Source organism: Salmo salar, chromosome 07 (assembly GCF_965601325.2).
Source record: "Salmo salar chromosome 07, fSalSal1, whole genome shotgun sequence".
Lineage (NCBI taxonomy): Eukaryota > Metazoa > Chordata > Actinopteri > Salmoniformes > Salmonidae > Salmo > Salmo salar.
Window position 1 is genome coordinate 53249019 of NC_138297.1, and position 17070 is coordinate 53266088.

At 43.0% G+C, this 17070-nt stretch overlaps 3 protein-coding genes across 6 annotated transcripts; 1 reads left to right on the forward strand and 2 right to left on the reverse strand.

Moving 5' to 3' along the window:
* Positions 1-169: 169 nt before the first annotated feature.
* Positions 170-1957, reverse strand: rhno1 (RAD9-HUS1-RAD1 interacting nuclear orphan 1). The gene is given in 3 exon segments (NM_001141253.2): positions 170-1242; positions 1407-1609; positions 1817-1957. Coding segments are annotated over 2 exon segments (951 nt in total). The 5' UTR covers positions 1590-1609; positions 1817-1957; the 3' UTR covers positions 170-474.
* LOC106609503 (forkhead box protein M1-like) lies at positions 1560-7661 on the forward strand. 3 transcript variants are annotated; one of them, XM_014208389.3, is made up of 9 exons: positions 1560-1640; positions 2903-3406; positions 3520-3668; positions 3863-4057; positions 4247-4375; positions 4559-4615; positions 4930-4981; positions 5108-5277; positions 5376-7661. In XM_014208389.3, exons 2-9 carry the CDS (start codon positions 2947-2949, stop codon positions 6180-6182), a joined length of 2019 nt encoding a protein of 672 aa, XP_014063864.3. In that variant the 5' UTR covers positions 1560-1640; positions 2903-2946; the 3' UTR covers positions 6183-7661. The 3 variants fall into 3 exon arrangements, with proteins under 3 accessions (XP_014063864.3, XP_014063863.3, XP_014063868.3); XM_014208388.3 differs by lacking the exon at positions 1560-1640 and adding an exon at positions 1917-2182; XM_014208393.3 differs by lacking the exons at positions 1560-1640; positions 4559-4615 and adding an exon at positions 1917-2182.
* On the reverse strand, positions 7508-17044 carry si:ch73-352p4.8 (cystine/glutamate transporter). 2 transcript variants are annotated; one of them, XM_014208395.3, is made up of 13 exons: positions 16904-17044; positions 16418-16663; positions 12713-12839; positions 12480-12595; positions 12259-12384; positions 12051-12150; positions 11909-11953; positions 11688-11811; positions 11482-11585; positions 11287-11383; positions 10995-11144; positions 10692-10869; positions 7508-8053 (listed from the first exon to the last, which is right to left on the reverse strand). In XM_014208395.3, exons 2-13 carry the CDS (start codon positions 16650-16652, stop codon positions 7989-7991), a joined length of 1467 nt encoding a protein of 488 aa, XP_014063870.1. In that variant the 5' UTR covers positions 16653-16663; positions 16904-17044; the 3' UTR covers positions 7508-7988. The 2 variants fall into 2 exon arrangements, with proteins under 2 accessions (XP_014063870.1, XP_014063869.1); XM_014208394.3 differs by having other exon boundaries at positions 16418-17035.
* Positions 17045-17070: the final 26 nt, after the last annotated feature.

A 17070-nucleotide genomic window follows, 5' to 3' on the forward strand; every position in this document is an offset into this window, starting at 1 on the left:
GACTTGAGTGATTGGACAGGTTTCTTTGCTTCTGCATTCCATGTTACCACAAATGTTGCTAGTAAATAGACCCCTCTATTTATACCAAAGTTACTAGCTAGTGTTGTAACACTCACACCACAAAAATTCGTTATGCATTTATGTTAAATTGAAAAACAACCAATTTTTTAAAAGATTTAATGTGGACCCAGAGTACAAAGAAAACAAGAACCTAGACAGAGCCACATCCATAATGGGCTGAACTACCAACTGCACATGGACAACATGCCAAGTTACCCCGAGCAGCAAAACAATTGAGTGGACTTAATAATATCCTGTGCAGCAAAACAATTGAGTGGACTCAATAATATTATAGTCATTGCAGCATATCACTTTCAATCAGTGGACTAATTTATTAATGTGGTGTAAACTACAATTCGGTGTTAATTGCAGAACATGATAGTAAAATGATGTCAACATTTACAGTTATGTTGATTAGATGCTAATTGGTGCCTCTGCACTTGAAAGATAACCTCGGTCCCTCAGCAACCTCATCAGCCCTTTCCTCCTCCTCCATGTAACCTTGACTCCATAGTCCCTCTCTGGGGTGTCTGTTGCTAAAATCTCTGAAGTCACAGTATGTGGCGGGGTCATCGGCTGTGACGCAGGCAACAGGAGGCGAAGAAAGGAGGAACTTCCATCATGATGTATCTCTGGAGTCTCTACATCAGGTGGGGAGAATAGATTGTCCGTGCCAGGGGTGTGGTGTGTTGCTGAGGCAGGAGTCCGAGCAGAGCATGACGCTGGGCTCTTGCCATGTCTGGCAACATTGGCAGCTGACGTTCTAAGGACCCCCACACATCTGCTGGTGGTTGATGCTGCATCTTCCAGTGTTACCTTTGACAACTGTCTCCTCTCAGCCGTTCCTTTCCTGAGAGAAGTTCTCTGTGTTGGTGTCTCCGTTTCATCTTGGTTACTTAGGTACTCTGTACTTAGAGAACCGACCTTATGCACTTGCAAGCCCTGCTGCTCCTCATGGGCCCCAAGAGCAGATTCTACAGCTTTCTTTCTACGTGCATGCTTTTGATTGAGAGGTTGGGCTGTTGACCTTCTCTGAAAGGATAAGGCTTGGAACTTGCAAACACTACCTTTTCTGGATAAGTGAGAACTCCTGTCAAGAATGCTTGTTGCAGAGAGGCACTTCTTCCTCCCTCGCCTTCCTCTGGGTGCAGGGGAGGGTAGCTGATCAAACTGTGGACTCACCTGAAATTGAGTGAGCGAGAGAGACAAGACATCTTTGAAAATGTTTATCATACATTATTTATAGTCTATGGTTTGAAAGGACAACATTCAGAAGATAGTAAATAATTACATTAAAAACATGATTATCATCATACACATTAACAGTTATCATAAACTGTGATTACCCAAGAACTACAGGCTGTACAGCTGTTCTGTTGCTGCTCCTCAACTAGAAATGACTTGGGATTGAGTGCGCCTCTCACTTGAGGCACGTTGTGGTATCTGGCGTCATCAAGTGGTGGCTCAAAAAACAACAGCGACGGCTTCTGTGATTTTGGCAAAGATTTCTTTCTTGTTTTACGGGGCATCAGAGATCATGGCTGAGGAACTGATGGGATCAAGAGAAGGTTAAACATATGGTGACGTATTAATGCAGTATGAAACAGATGTGGCAAATAAGAAACGTTATAACGCTATAGCTTGCTTTGGGTTAAGTAGCTAGTTAGCTACAACAACAAAAAATAACAACAGAGTGAAGTACCCTTCCATGAACACATGGAAGAGTACTTACGCCTTCGTATATCACACGACGTACCTGGGTGTAAACTGCATGTCAGAAGTAGCTAGCTATCAATGTTTTGAAGAAATAATGTCAGAATCAGAAAGGGCAAACATTTTGCATTTGCTTCGCTGTCCTCCTCAAGTCTTGCCGTTAACATAATGGTTAACGCGGATTGGTTTTCACATCAACTGGGTTCAGCTCATTGGATATGCAAAGACCACATGACCGGAATCGCAAATACTGCGCCAAAATTCAAAATCCCATTCCCTTTCACACTGAATGAAAGGAGATTGAGATCTACAAACTACCTGTCAACTTTCATTTTCGATTATTGTCATTGTTTAATTAAGGAGTCAAATAACCCAGAACAAAAGCGCATTGCATCACTATAATATGAAGGTTTGTTATTTTCAACTTGGTTAAAGTTGCTAGCTAGCTGGCTAATTAACTGGACTAACGTTAGCTGGCAAACTAAACGCGCTAACTATTACCGCTAGCTAACTAACTACAAGCTAGTTTGGGGAATATGTTTCTACCTTCTTTGTATGTTAGCTAGCTAACTATAAACCCGTGGATTAGCAACTAGCTAATTTAGCTAACACCATCATGTTCTAGAAGACTGCGTCATAACCATAGCTGATATTTGAAAGACTGGTATTTCTATTCTAAAATCGTTAGCTAGCTAGCTATAGTAACAATTATCTGGCTGCTTTATTTTTAATTGATACAATCAAATAGATTTTAGTATAGTTAGGTTAGCAAGCTACTAGAGTAACACCAGCGCAAATATGGAAAACATCGGTTCATGATGTGATCCATACCCGATATACATTTAATTTGGCGTTGTTACCAACGCTACTTTAATTTGCCCATCAAAAGAACCTTGGATAATTTTTGAACTAACAGCTTTTGCGTCGACAGTCTTGCTTGCTTAGTTGCAGCATATCAACTCAGGTAGAAAGTTGTCAGCACCTGATTCGTCATCAGATCAGTTTAGCTATCATTTAGCCATTTATAGCTATCTAGCTCAAACCTGACCAGCTTTTTCTGCCCCAGGGAAAATGTAGTTTTGGCTATAACGTTACATTCTAACTTTAACGTTACCTGTTATCTCTTCAGACATCAAGTGAAGTCAAAGGGCCAGCCTCTGTAATCTGAGCAGAATGAGACAGAGCCCAAGAAGGCCCCTGATCCTTAGGAGGAGGAAGCTTCCTTTTCAGCTAAATGAACCAGCAATTGATGAGCCTGATGGACTACGACACAAGGGAGCATCCACATCCAAAACCTCAGGTGGACAGTGTTTTCCTGATGGCATCCGTATCATGGACCATCCCACTATGCCTGGCACACAAGTGGTTGTCATCCCCAAAACTGCAGACCTTCAGAGTGTAATTGGGGCCCTCACTGCCAAGGGGAAGGAGTGTGGCTCTCAAGGACCAAACAAATTCATCCTTCTAAGTGGTGGTGGCTGTATCGAGGATGTTGCAGATTCTTCCTGTCAACCTAGCTATATGAGCGGTCGCAGTTCTGGTAGGAGTAGCATTGCCCTTGTCACACAGCCAGAGAAGGCAACAACAATGGACTGCCTAAAGGATACTAAGACTTTGACTACAATTAAACCATGTATGTTTATTTGCTTTCATGATTTTGGGTTAAATGACCCTCTACTTTTCAGGTGTTGTTTAACTGTTTGATGATGAACATTGTTGATGCGCACAGTTTTTATTATTTCACAGTGAATAGGGACCTTGATTGCAGTCCTCTAGATGACAGCCTTACTAACATCCAGTGGCTTGGGAGGATGAATACAGACGGTCTTGAACCAGATCCTGCTAAGAAAGCTGCCAACAAAGAGAATCATGACGCTTGCCAACAGATTCTCCAGGTTTGGCTCCTCTTTTAGCATCTTGGTGTGATTGTCACCGGCAACGTGTTATACGTTTATCTAGAATGTTTCAAGTGTTGCACTCAAGTGTGATATTAGTTTTGCGTGCTTGCTGCATTTGTTGAGTCTTCAAAGAGTAGTATCTAAATAGGCCAAACAAAACCAACCTCTCTTTTGTTCTGTTTTGCACACAGTCACAAAGTGAGCGAATGGAAGCACACAGGGTTGTCAAAGACCCCTTGACAGAGAGACCACCCTACTCGTACATGGCAATGATTCAGTTTGCAATCAACAGTAAGAAGAGCAGGAGGATGACATTGAAAGACATCTACACTTGGATTGAGGATCACTTTCCATATTTCAGAAAGGTGGCCAAGCCAGGCTGGAAGGTAAATATCCACAATAAGCCCTTGGTCACAGATAAAGATTTTATTGGTGCCACTGTAGTAGTTGAGGGCAAGATCATGTTACAATAGAAGCAGAAAAATACCCCTTAAGCACCCAACAAAAACTTGTATAATTGCCAATGGCATATGCCACATCCTCTTAGTTTGTTATTGTCTATGCTCCTCTGCCAGAATTCCATCCGCCACAATCTCTCCCTGCATGACATGTTCATCCGTGAGACAACACAAGATGGCAAGATCTCCTACTGGACCATCCGCCCAGAGGCCAATCGCTGCCTTACTCTTGACCAGGTTTACAAGGTTGGCATGTTACCCACTTTTCTGTTCTAAGTCGTATTTTGTCGCTGGCCAATTACAACTATGGGACTCCACAAAAGGACAAATGCCTGCAAATAACGGTCTTCACTCTGAAATCTACTTTTTGATTATTATCTCTATGATAACTCTGTCCCTTTTGACCAATTTTCCACCCCACTCCCACAGACTGAGTCTGATCCAACTTCCATCTCGTCTCGGACCATGCAGGTCTGTGACCAACATGTAAGATTGTTTTACCCTTCTTTTCATCTGTGGCAGTCAGTCAGGGAGGACAGGACAGTCGGAGAGAGGACAGGACATGCTTTCCATCTGCTCTTGTTTAGCTCATTAAGCTGACAATTAATTTCAGGGGAGATGCAAGGTGTAGGCAGAGAGAGGCAGACATCACAGGACCACCGTACATAGTCAGTAACTTCTCCTACACAGGTCTAACTCATGCCGTCTTCATATGTTGTCTTTGAGAAGAGAAAGGGACCATTTCAATTAGAATAGTTGTGTTGGGAATAAGAAGTTAACATCTCAATTGTTTCCCGCAGCAACAAAAGAGAATTGCTCCTGAAATCAAGAAAACATCTGCCGGTGTCCCTGGTGAGTGAGGGAAAGACCTGGGGGGAAACAAGCAGCTGGACAATTACCAAACCTTTGACAGTTGGAAATGATTGATGTGTAGCCGTTGCCTCATTACTTTTTTTTTTCTGCCATCCATATGTTCAGAGAGGAAGATGAAGCCCCTTCTTCCTCGTGCAGACTCCTACCTGGTCCCCATCCAGCTGCCTTTCACCCAGTCACTCTTCCTGTCCTCGTCCACACGGCTCCCCCTCTCTGCCCCCCAGCAGAAATCTAGCTCCTCAGGAGGGGGCAAGAGGGTCCGTATAGCTCCCAAGGTAAAGTCTCACCATATCTTTTTTTTATTAATGAAGTGGCGGGAGGTTACTTGATTCCCTATAATTATTAAATGAATACATGTGACTGTGTTTGGCAGGTTACGTACAGTGATGCCTCCACAGTGATGCTGTATGCTCCTCCAATTGAGGAGATGAAGGAGGAGCAGGTCTGTGTGCCCCTGACCTCCGTTACCCCTAGGGCCGTTCTGACCAACACTAGAAAGGAAGTCAGCAGTTCCCGTCGCAAGCAGCGCCTCGTCCTGCCTTCCAACGAGGAGCCCGTGCTCCTCTTGCCCGACAGCACCTTCTTCGACTCGGGCCTGGCCTCCGACGGCTCCGCCTTACAGGACGCTGAGCTCGACCCCCGGCCGGAGCCTGACAGCCCCTGCAGGGAGTTCTCTTTCAAGACCCCCATCAAGAGCAGTCACCCAGCCTCCTCCACACCCAGCAAGCCACCCACTGTGCTGTTAGAGCCCTGGAGGGTGACCCCGCTGGGCAAGGAGAGAGGCGGCATGCTGGACTTCAGCCCCATCCGCACCCCCGGCCCCAGCTTCACCCCGCACCGCCATGACCACACCCCCTTCAGCTTTAGTAGCACTCCCTTTAAGGACCTGCCCTTGTTCAACTCCCCTCGCGAGCTGCTCACCTCTGCACGCTCCACATCCGCGGCTGGCCCCACCGGCACCTGCTCCCCAGGGCCAGAGCGTCTGCAGGGCTGCTCCAGAGAGCTCCAGATCGGGGGTCCCTCCACAGCCAACCGCTCCCTTACGGAGGGCTTGGTCCTGGACACCATGAACGACAGCCTGAGCAAGATCTTGGTGGACATCAGCTTCTCTGGCCTGGAGGATGATGATCTGGGTATGGGGAACATCAGCTGGTCTCAGCTCATCCCTGAACTCAAGTAGCCACTGCCGAGCAGAGAGCGCAACCCTTTCAAAGTTCTTTGCTAGATGAGGATGCCATAGTGTCATCATTACCCAAGCTGCTCACATTGTCTTCCAATCTGTAAATGTGGGAGTTTTCTTTCTAACTTAGATTTTTCCTTTGTCATTGGTTGCGTTTGTCACTACTAACCAGTCTTTTTCCTCTCCTTTTTTCTCTTGCTTGGTTGTTTCATGCCACAAGCTTAAGTGACCATATTTTGATTACAATTCACTGTCTCCCACGATAGTCTTGAAGGAACTTCTAGAGAACCGAAAAGTATGCCTGAGTTGTATGTTGATGTATGTAGCCTATGTAGAATATGTATGTTTAATTTGCACATTTTGTAATAAGTTTTTCTCTTTAAAATGTACATTTATACATAGATAAATCATCAAACTATCCAGTGAGACCGACACTACCATGCTAGAATATAAGATGTGGTGCCTCCTCTGAAAGTGAGCAAGTCTCCATTTGATTGGACCTCTGAAAGGATGTAACATGATGTGCAGATGATCAATCACCAATGAGAGAAAGTAATAAACAATGACTGTCTACACCCAAAGGAGATGCCATTTTTGATGAACCAAGTCAACACTTATTCTAGTGCACTTTTGTAACTTATTCTAGGTATGACACAATGTCCAATCTGCTTTGTGAACTTTTAAAGAGTGGTAGTAGTTTCTCACTCACTATGTAAAAGCATAAGTAGTATGGTGATGTCTTCTATTCTTGTCTTACTCCATCTGTAGAAGGGAAATATATTTGAATTTAAAAAATGTATGTTTGAATTGTCATTGGAAGTTTTTTGGCTAGAAGATTAAACATTTAATGCATGAGTTTATGGTTTTATTTTGATCAAAGGGTCATAGTTGTTACTTTATGGGAAAGGAAGACTGCATCATTTGCATATGACCAATTCTGAACGATGTATGGCTTTTTATAGTTATTCTCGGTTCGTTTGTTAGCTGTGCTTGTGGTGGACACAGTCAGGTTAAAGTTTGAGGAGCATCCTGTTTGCTAGTGTTTAATATCATGGCATGGGATTGCTGGTAATTTATTTGGCTTCATATTTTTACAGTATTGGTGTCTTGGAAACTAGTTAATGTTTAAAGTGCCTTTTTTCTTTTTGGGTGGGTGGGCTGACTACAGTGAAACCCGGTGACTTTGCTGCTCCTTTTCACATTGGTTGGGTTTAGATGTCTTAACTTGAACTAGATTCACACAGTCCTGGGTTTCTTGTCCCATATTGTAATTGAAGGTATGATAAACTGGAAGGGGCATGAACACCACATAATATGCAAGAACCTTTACATTCTGGCTCAGTATTTATTACATGACTGGTACAACAGACCCCAGAACAAGGTTTGGGAAAAATTTACATGGGTAACTTTTGGGATGTTTAAGAAAAGCATGTCTGTTTTATGAATCCTATGTAAATGGAATAAATGAATACGTCACAATTTCTCTTTTTGTTTTGAGTACCAACTACCAGTATGTCAACATTTGCTTATGATCGTCATTTTAAATGTAAATAATCAACACAAAACATCTATCTCGTATTCAAAGCGTAAAAAGTAAACTTCATTAATGCAAGTAAACAAAAACAGTCATTGGGTTTTTTTTTTCAGCAGAACTAACTTTCCAAGCAATGAATGCTGTGGAGTTAATGGCTCATTATTTTCCAAATCTAACAAACATGCCTTGGTATTCACATCCATATACACTATGGAGGGCACAGCAATGGGTGTCCGTCCGTCTGGTCAGTGTGTGTGAGTAAAGAGGCGTCTTTAGTACGTCTGGACTTCCTGCTGAGCCACCTCCAGCAGTATCTGAAGCTGCTTACTGAGGTAGTCTGGAGAATAAAGAGACAGTCCTGTCGGTGACTCACAACAGCCATAACTATCCCACAGAACACCACACTCACCTGACATTTCTGCTATCAGTATGGTTTATTTTATTTATTTATTTTACCTTTATTTAACCAGGTAGGCTAGTTGAGAACAAGTTCTCATTTGCAAATGCGACCTGGCCAAGATAAAGCATAGCAATTCAACACATACAATAACACAGAGTTACACATGGAATAAACAAAACATACAGTCAATAATACAGTAGAACAAAAGAAAACAAGTCTATATATAGTGAGTGCAAATGAGGTAAGTTAAGGCAATAAATGGGCCATGGTGGCGAAGTAATTACAATATAGCAATTAAACACTGGATGGTAGATGTGCAGAAGATGAATGTGCAAGTAGAGATACTGGGGTGCAAAGGAGCAAGATAAATAAATACAGCATGGGGATGAGGTAGGTAGATAGATAGATGGGCTGCTTACAGATGGGCTATGTACAGGTGCAGAGATCTGTGAGCTGCTCTGACAGCTGGTGCTTAAAGCTAGTGAGGGAGATATGAGTCTCCAGCTTCAGAGATTTTTGCTGTTCGTTCCAGTCATTGGCAGCAGAGAACTGGAAGGAAAGACGACCAAAGGAGGAATTGGCTTTGGGGGTGACCTGTGAGATATACCTGCTGGAGCGTGTGCAATGAGTGGGTGCTGCTATGGTGACCAGTGAGCTGAGATAAGGCGGGGCTTTACCTAGCAGAGACTTGTAGATAACCTGTAGCCAGTGGGTTTGGCGACGAGTATGAAGCGAGGGCCAACCAACGAGAGCGTACAGGTCGCAATGGTGGGTAGTGTATGTGGCTTTGGTGACAAAACGGATGGCACTGTGATAGACTGCATCCAGTTTGTTGAGTAGAGTGTTGGAGGCTGTTTTATAGATGACATCACAGAAGTTGAGGATCGGTAGGATGGTCAGTTTTACGAGGGTATGTTTGGCAGCATGAGTGAATGATGCTTTGTTGCGATATAGGATGCCGATTCTAGATTTAATTTTGGATTGGAGATGCTTAATATGAGTCTGGAAGGAGAGTTTACAGTCTAACCAGACACCCAGGTATTTGTAGTCCACGTTTTCTAAGTCAGAGCTGCCCAGAGTAGTGATGCTGGACGGGCGATCAGGTGCGGGCAGTGATCGATTGAATAGCATGCATTTAGTTTTACTTGCATTTAGTTTTACTTGCAGTTGGAGGCCACGGAAGGAGAGTTGTATGGCATTGAAGCTCGTCTGGAGGTTAGTTAACACAGTGTCCAAAGAGGGGCCAGAAGTATACAGAATGGTGTCGTCTGTGTAGAGGTGGATCAGAGAATCACCAGCAGCAAGAGCAACATCATTGATGTATACAGAGTAGAGAGTCGGCTCGAGAATTGAACCCTGTGTGCACACCCATAGAGACTGCCAGAGGTCCGGACAACAGGCCCTCCGATTTGACACACTGAACTCTATCAGAGAAGTAGTTGGTAAACCAGGTGAGGCAATCATTTGAGAAACCAAGGCTGTCAAGTCTGCCAATAAGAATGTGGTGATTGACAGAGTCGAAAGCCTTGGCCAGGTCGATGAATACGGCTGCACAGTACTGTCTTTTATCGATGGCAGTTATGATGATGTTTAGGACCTTGAGCGTGGCTGAGGTGCACCCATGACCAGCTCTGAAACCAGATTGCATAGCGGAGAAGGTACGGTGGGATTCGAAATGGTTGGTAATCTGTTTGTTAACTTGGCTTTCGAAGACCTTAGAAAGATAGGGTAGGATAGATAGATCTGTAGCAGTTTGGGTCTAGAGTGTCACCCCCTTTGAAGAGAGGGATGACCGCGGCAGCTTTCCAATCTTTTGGAATCTCAGACGATACGTAAGAGGTTGAACAGGCTAGTAATAGGGGTTGCAACAATTTTGGCAGATAATTTTAGAAAGAGAGGGTCCAGACTGTCTAGCCCGGCTGATTTGTATGGGTCCAGATTTTGCAGCTCTTTCAGAACATCAGCTATCTGGATTTGGGTGAAGGAGAAATGGTGGGGGCATTGGCGGGTTGCTGTGAAGGGTGCCGGGCAGTTGACCAGGGTAGGGGTAGCCAGGTGGAAAGCATGGCCAGCCGTAGAGAAATGCTTATTGAAATTCTCAATTATAGTGGATTTATCAGTGGTAACAGTGTTTCCTAGCCTCAGAGCAGTGGGCAGCTGGGAGGAGGTACTCTTATTCTCCATGGACTTTACAGTGTCCCAGAACTTTTTTAAGTTGGTACTACAGGATGCAAATTTCTGTTTGAAAAAGCTAGCCTTAGCTTTTCTAACTGCCTGTGTATATTTGTTCCTAATTTCTCTGAAAAGTGGCATATCACGGGGGCTATTCGATCCTAATGCAGAACGCCACAGCATGTTTTTGTGCTGGTCAAGTGCAGACAGGTCAGGAGTGAACCAAGGACTATATCTATTCCTAGTTCTACATTTTTTGAGTGGGGCATGCTTATTTAAGATGGTGAGGAAGGCACTTTTAAAGAATAGCCAGGCATCATCTACTGACAGGATGAGGTCAATGTCATTCCAGGATACCCCGATGACAACGACATTATAGTGGCATGATAAGGATGTGACTCACTGAAGCTCTTTCTCCATCGGGTGGGCAGGCGTGAGCGGTGCACGGTCAGGTAGTAGACAGGGACTCCAGACAGGGTGAGAGCACAGCTGCCCCCTGTGTTCCAGGGGTCTGAGTACAGAGACAGCCCAACGATGAAGAAGCACACCACTGTGAAGGTGACTGCAATGGCCAGCGGCACCTAGTAGACATAGAATAGAATTATGAGCTGATCATAGGAATAAAACTGCAGGTAAACAGTCAAGAAACAGCCAACTAGTAAGTACCAAACAAGTGACATTAGTTAATTATAGTAGTCATAGCAACCTTGAAGGGTCTTGGGTGGAGGGGGAAGCGGTAGCGATGGATGAGCATCCCCATGGTCGCCATGGCAATGAAGAGCCACCGGGAAAAGGAGGCAAAGTTGATCAGCTGGAAGATCTCTCCTCTGGCCACCATCACTACCACCATCGGATACTGCAGGAAGGACAACACAAACATCTCAACTGGACCATGAAAGCAAAGCATAGGCCTACCTCATCAACCCAATACAGATGTCTGTAAAGAGACTCTAATTGGGTTGGCAAGGTAGACTATGGGCGGTAGTAGTAGACTATACCAGCAGCAGAACAGCAGGCAGAGGCGTGTTTCTATGGATGTGGATCATTGAGAAGAGGACTGGCCAGTGTCCCTCCCTAGCCCCCACAAACAGCATCCTGCAACACGGACAGACAGACAGACGTCACGTGAATAGAACCAGCCAAGCGTACATCAAGGTGTACGTTTCTGAATTACGAGAGTGCAGCATTATTACCTGGGTGCTCCAAAGAAGCCACCGTTCAGCGCCCCAAGACAGGATACAGCTACCAGTACAGGAATCACAGAGGCCAAGCCGTGAAGCGCACGATTGGCAAACATCTGCGATAAACAGACAGCATATATGAGGCTGACATGCAGTTCATTTCACATGCAGTTATTTTCTTTCTCTTAGATTTGACCATCTGATGCCACAGTACTGACCACAGCCACAGCGTCAGACACAAGAAGCTCCTCTGCTGTCATCATGGTGTAATAGGCCACGTTGACAAGAACGTAGCACACAGTCACCGTCACCATGGAGAAGATGATTGCCAGTGGGATGTTTCTGACAAAATATAGCAGACAAACAAAGACTTGAGGTTACTTGATTTTTTTGTGTGGAAATAATTGGTCAATCACATTGTTTTTTTAATATAAAATACCTATTTGGGTTAATGACCTCCTCTGTGACAAAATTCAGATAAAACCTGCAAAGAAAGTAAAAGATGTCCATTTATCAGTTAACAGTTCTTTACGGACAACACAACAATGGTATGATATGGGATTTTCTTGTGCACTGCTTACCATCCACCATAGGCATATAGACCGGAATAAAAGGCCAATGGTAGCTTATCTAGTGTTAATGTATCAATCTCAAAGCCATTCTGAAAGTTCTCTGTCTGTCCTGGGGAGGGGAGAGAGGAAAACAAGTTAGCAGGGTTTGATTGAATAGGGTCCTGGGTATATTGTGTACATCGTGTATCATGTTACTCTACCAAAACCACTACCCCACCTCTGGCTAATGCCATGATGCCAGGAACGATGATTAGGACCAGGGCAAACATCTTGATGAATGTCAGTGTGACCTGGGTGCGAGAGGCCAGGGTCACACTCCAGCAGTTGATCGCCACCACAAATGCTACAGGGAGAGGGGGTAGATAAACCTTGTTGAAATAGTATTCCATAGTAATCAAACAATTCACACAGTCTTATCGATTGTATTTTATCACTCACTCACTCCAAGGATGCTGACCAGTTTAATCAGTGCTGTGGGAGGAGCACAAGGGCTGAAAAAGGGATCCACCATATAGCGTCCGAACGCCAGGGACACGTAGGATGCTACAGCTGGCCTTTACAGTCCACATGGAGTACAGTAAAGCTATTAGAAAAACTTGTAGTAAACTATACTGTCTCCTAAACTATTCTAAGAGTGTATGCAAAGAGACACAGAAATACAGGCTGCTGACCTGATGAATAAAAACTCTGCCCAGAGACGCAGGAACGCAGGCAAGGGTCCTAATGTCTCCAGCAGATAGGTGTAGTGCCCCCCAGACTTTGTAAATGTGGTTCCCAGCTCAGCATAACACAAGGCCCCTGGACAAAGGACAGAGACAGATGACACATCTCCCACAGGGCATAGATGTCAGTTCAACGTAAAGTTTTGATTTACATTGAGTGGTCAACTAACGTGAATTCAACATGAAATCACAAAAAACAATTCACCATGTCATTGGATTCAGGTGAAAAGTTGAGTGAAAAAAATACTAAATTCCCTTACGTTGATGACTTTTTTCAAATACAGTCAGTTTTCCACATTGACTCAACGTCATCACATTGAATTTGTTGGTTGAAATGATGTGGAAATAATGTGGACTCAACAAGTTTTTGCTCAGTGGGCTGGGATATTTTCTATTGTATAACTGTCTCTATACATTCAGGAAACATATTTTTTTTATTTTCATTGTTCAGTGCATATCACTAGTTATAGCTGTGCTTATAACTGTGGTATAATAAAGTTAAAAACTGGGGGAATACCTGGGAAAGGTCAGCCATACATCCACCCCATGCTTTCAGCCCATGCTACCCTTTTGATCTGTTTATTTGGTCAGCAACAAAATTCTAAGCAACAAGTGATCAAATTAAGATCTGTACTATTCATTAAGGCTGTTTATAGGGTAATAGCCTATTATTTGGTCAGCAACAAAATTCTAAGCAACAAGTGATCAAATTAAGATCTGTACTATTCATTAAGGCTGTTTATAGGATAATAGCCTATTACCCTATAAACAGCCTTAATGAATAGTACAGATCTTAATTTATCACTTGTTGCTTAGAATTTTGTTGCTTAGGATCTGTGCAGGAAATTCAAATTTGTAGTGTATTTGAGGTTTAAAAAGGCTTCTAAAGTTTGTAATTTCCACAGAAATTTCCATTTCAGACTTGATTTGCTCTAATAAAAAATGCATCAACCCCTACAAAAATGGCCATTAATTATAATCCACATAATAATTCACATTTCCTGTTGCAGGCTCATTTTCCTGCTGTAGCAAACTGGCTCAAATTAAGATCCTACATCTGTATATTAAACCATCAGTTTAATAGTAAACATTTGGACATCTATGCAAGGACTCATATACTTGAATGATAATACATTTTTAAAATTATGTTAATGGTACAAATAATAGTGGAGGCATGTATGACAATAACCTGTACAGGGAACTGTTAATACCTTAATTAATTAAGATATGTCAAAGTTACTTTATACAGTTGAAGTCGGAAGTTTACATACACTTTGGTTGGAGTCATTAAAACTCGTTTTTCAACCACTCCACAAATTTCTTGTTAACAAACTATAGTTTTGGCAAGTCGGTTAGGACATCTACTTTGTGTATGACACAAGTAATTCTTCCAACAATTGTTTACAGAGAGATTATTTCACTTATAATTCACTGTATCACAATTCCAGTGGGTCAGAAGTTTACATACACTAAGTTGACTGTGCCTTTAAACAGCTTGGAAAATTCCAGAAAATGATGTTATGGCTTTAGAAGCTTCTGATAGGCTAATTGACATCATTTGAGTCAATTGGAGGTGAACCTGTGGATATATTTCAAGGCATACCTTCCAACTCAGTGCCTCTTTGCTTGACATCATTGGAAAATCAAAAGAAATCGGCCAAGACGTCAGAAAAATAATTGTAGACCTCCACAAGTCTGGTTCATCCTTGGGAGCTATTTCCAAACACCTGAAGGTACCACATTCATCTGTACAAACAATAGTACGCAAGTATAAACACCATGGGACCACGCAGCCATCATACCGCTGTCACGACTTCCTCCAAAGTCAGTCCCTCACCTGGAATTGAAACCAGGTGTGTGGGAAGACAAGACAAAACAAATGGAAAATGAAAGGTGGATCGGCGATGGCTAGAAGACCGGTGACGTCGACCGCCGAACGTCGCCGAACGTCGCCCGCAAAGGACCATGTGAAGATGCTGGAGGAAACAGGTAGAAAAGTATCTATGTCCACAGTAAAACGAGTCCTATGTCGACATAACCTGAAAGGCCGCTCAGAAAGGAAGAAGCCACTGCTCCAAAACGTCCATAAAAAAGCCAGACTACGGGTTGCAACTGCACATGGGGACAAAGATTGTACTTTTTGAAGAAATGTCCTCTGGTCTGATGAAACAAAAATAGAACTGTTTGGCCATAATGACCATCGTTATGTTTGGAGGAAAAGGGGTGAGACTTGCAAGCCGAAGAACACCATCCCAACTGTGAAGCACAGGGGTGGCAGCATCATGTTGTGGGGGTGCTACAGGAGGGACTGGTGCACTTCACCAAATAGATGGCATCATGAGGGAGGAAAATTTTGTTGATATATTGAAACAACATCTCAAGACATCAGTCAGGAAGTTAAAGCTTGGTCGCAAATGGGTCTTCCAAATGGACAATGACACCAAGCATACTTCCAAAGTTGTAGCAAAATGGCTTAAGGACAACAAAGTCAAGGTATTGGAGTTGCCATCACAAAGCCCTGACCTCAATCCTATAGAAAATTTGTGAGCAGAACTGAAAAAGCGTGTGCGAGCAAGGAGGCCTACAAACCTGACTCAGTTACACCAGCTCTGTCAGGAGGAATGGGACAAAATTCACCCAACTTATTTTGGGAATCTTGTGGAAGGCTACCCGAAAGGTTTGACCCAAGTTAAACAATTTAAATGCAATTCTACCAAATACTAATTGAGTGTATGTAAACGTCTGACCCACTGGGAATGTGATGAAAGAAATAAAAGCTGAAATAAATCATTCTCTCTACTATTTTTCTGACATTTCACATTCTTAAAATAAATCGGTGATCCTAACTGATCTAAGACAGCGCATTTTTACTAGGATTTAATGTCAGCAATTGTGAAAAACTGACTTGAAATGTATTTGTACGTAAACTTCCAACTTCAACTGTATGTGCAAAGGTTGATCGCATGTGCAAATACCAGAGGATTGTGGACCTTGGCCAGATCATTCAGCTAAGTGAATACATCCAGCACAGTTTACTGCCAAATAACATACAACAAGTACTAGATTACACTTCTGAGGTAGCCTAAACTTCCATTAGGGAAGTGAATGTTGTGTGCTGTCTGTGAATTAAAGGGGTTGTGCTGTCAAATGCATGATTTACCTGTGTTTTATATATATTTCCACACTATGAGGTTGGAATAATACTGTGAAAATTATGATAATACCCTTTTAATGTAAGAGCTGTTTGAAAAGACTGCCTGAAATTTCAGCTTGTTTTGCCCTGCCTGGCTACATCACCAGGCAGTGTAAGTTAATAGACCAATAACAATAATATACCTCTCTGCCAATAACAGCAAGTTTTCAGGTTACATATCCCTCCCATTAGGCTCCTCCAATTAGGCTCCTCATTCAGACCATTCCCATACAGTCCTAGCAAAGTTGCTTAATTGTTACCCAGAAATGTTTTAATATTGAGATAAAAATGGCTGCATTGGACCTTTAACAATACTGAATCAGCCTGATGTGTGAATATCTAATAAAAATGTTTCAAGACAGATATTGTGTTAGCAACTGCCACTATCAAACATCACAATTATGCTCCTCTTGCTCTTATAGGTACCCACTACCTCTTTTAAAATGACAGTTGGTGCTTACCGAAGGTCGAGAGGACCCCACACAGTGCCCAAACCACCAGTGACAGCCCCACACTACCACTGTTCATCAGAACCCCTTTTGGTGCAATGAAGATGCCGCTGCCCACCACGGTACCGATGATGAAGGAGATAGCCGGAAGCAGACCTATGGTCCTCCTCAGGTGGATCACTTCATCTTCTTTCTTCTCCTTCACCTCATCCCTCTCTTCCTTTGACTGAATTCCATCTATGCCCATGCCTCAGCAGCCTTGAAGGTGTGAACACACACCTTGTTTAGATATCCAGCCTTACACCAACAAGTTCCAGTGAATAAATCAAATACCAAAAATTACTTTTAAGCAGCAAAAATCCTTTCACATTACAGTTTAAAGAAAACACAGAAGTAGTCCATTTAAGTGAACAAAAAAGTATTCTCTCTTTATGAACACAAAAGTATAGTCATTCCCTTTATGGATAAACTATAAAATTCATATATCTCTCTTCTTACACTGAAACTGCTTGTATTTATCCAATGAAGATTGCTGTATGTAGAGGATGAGCATAGAAGACGAGACAAGCTAAGAGACGAGACAAGCCGAGTGGAGCTGTATGAGCTGAACGGGTAGATAAGTATAACCCTCACACTTGCACAAGGCCCTCTCCCCTGAACTTGTT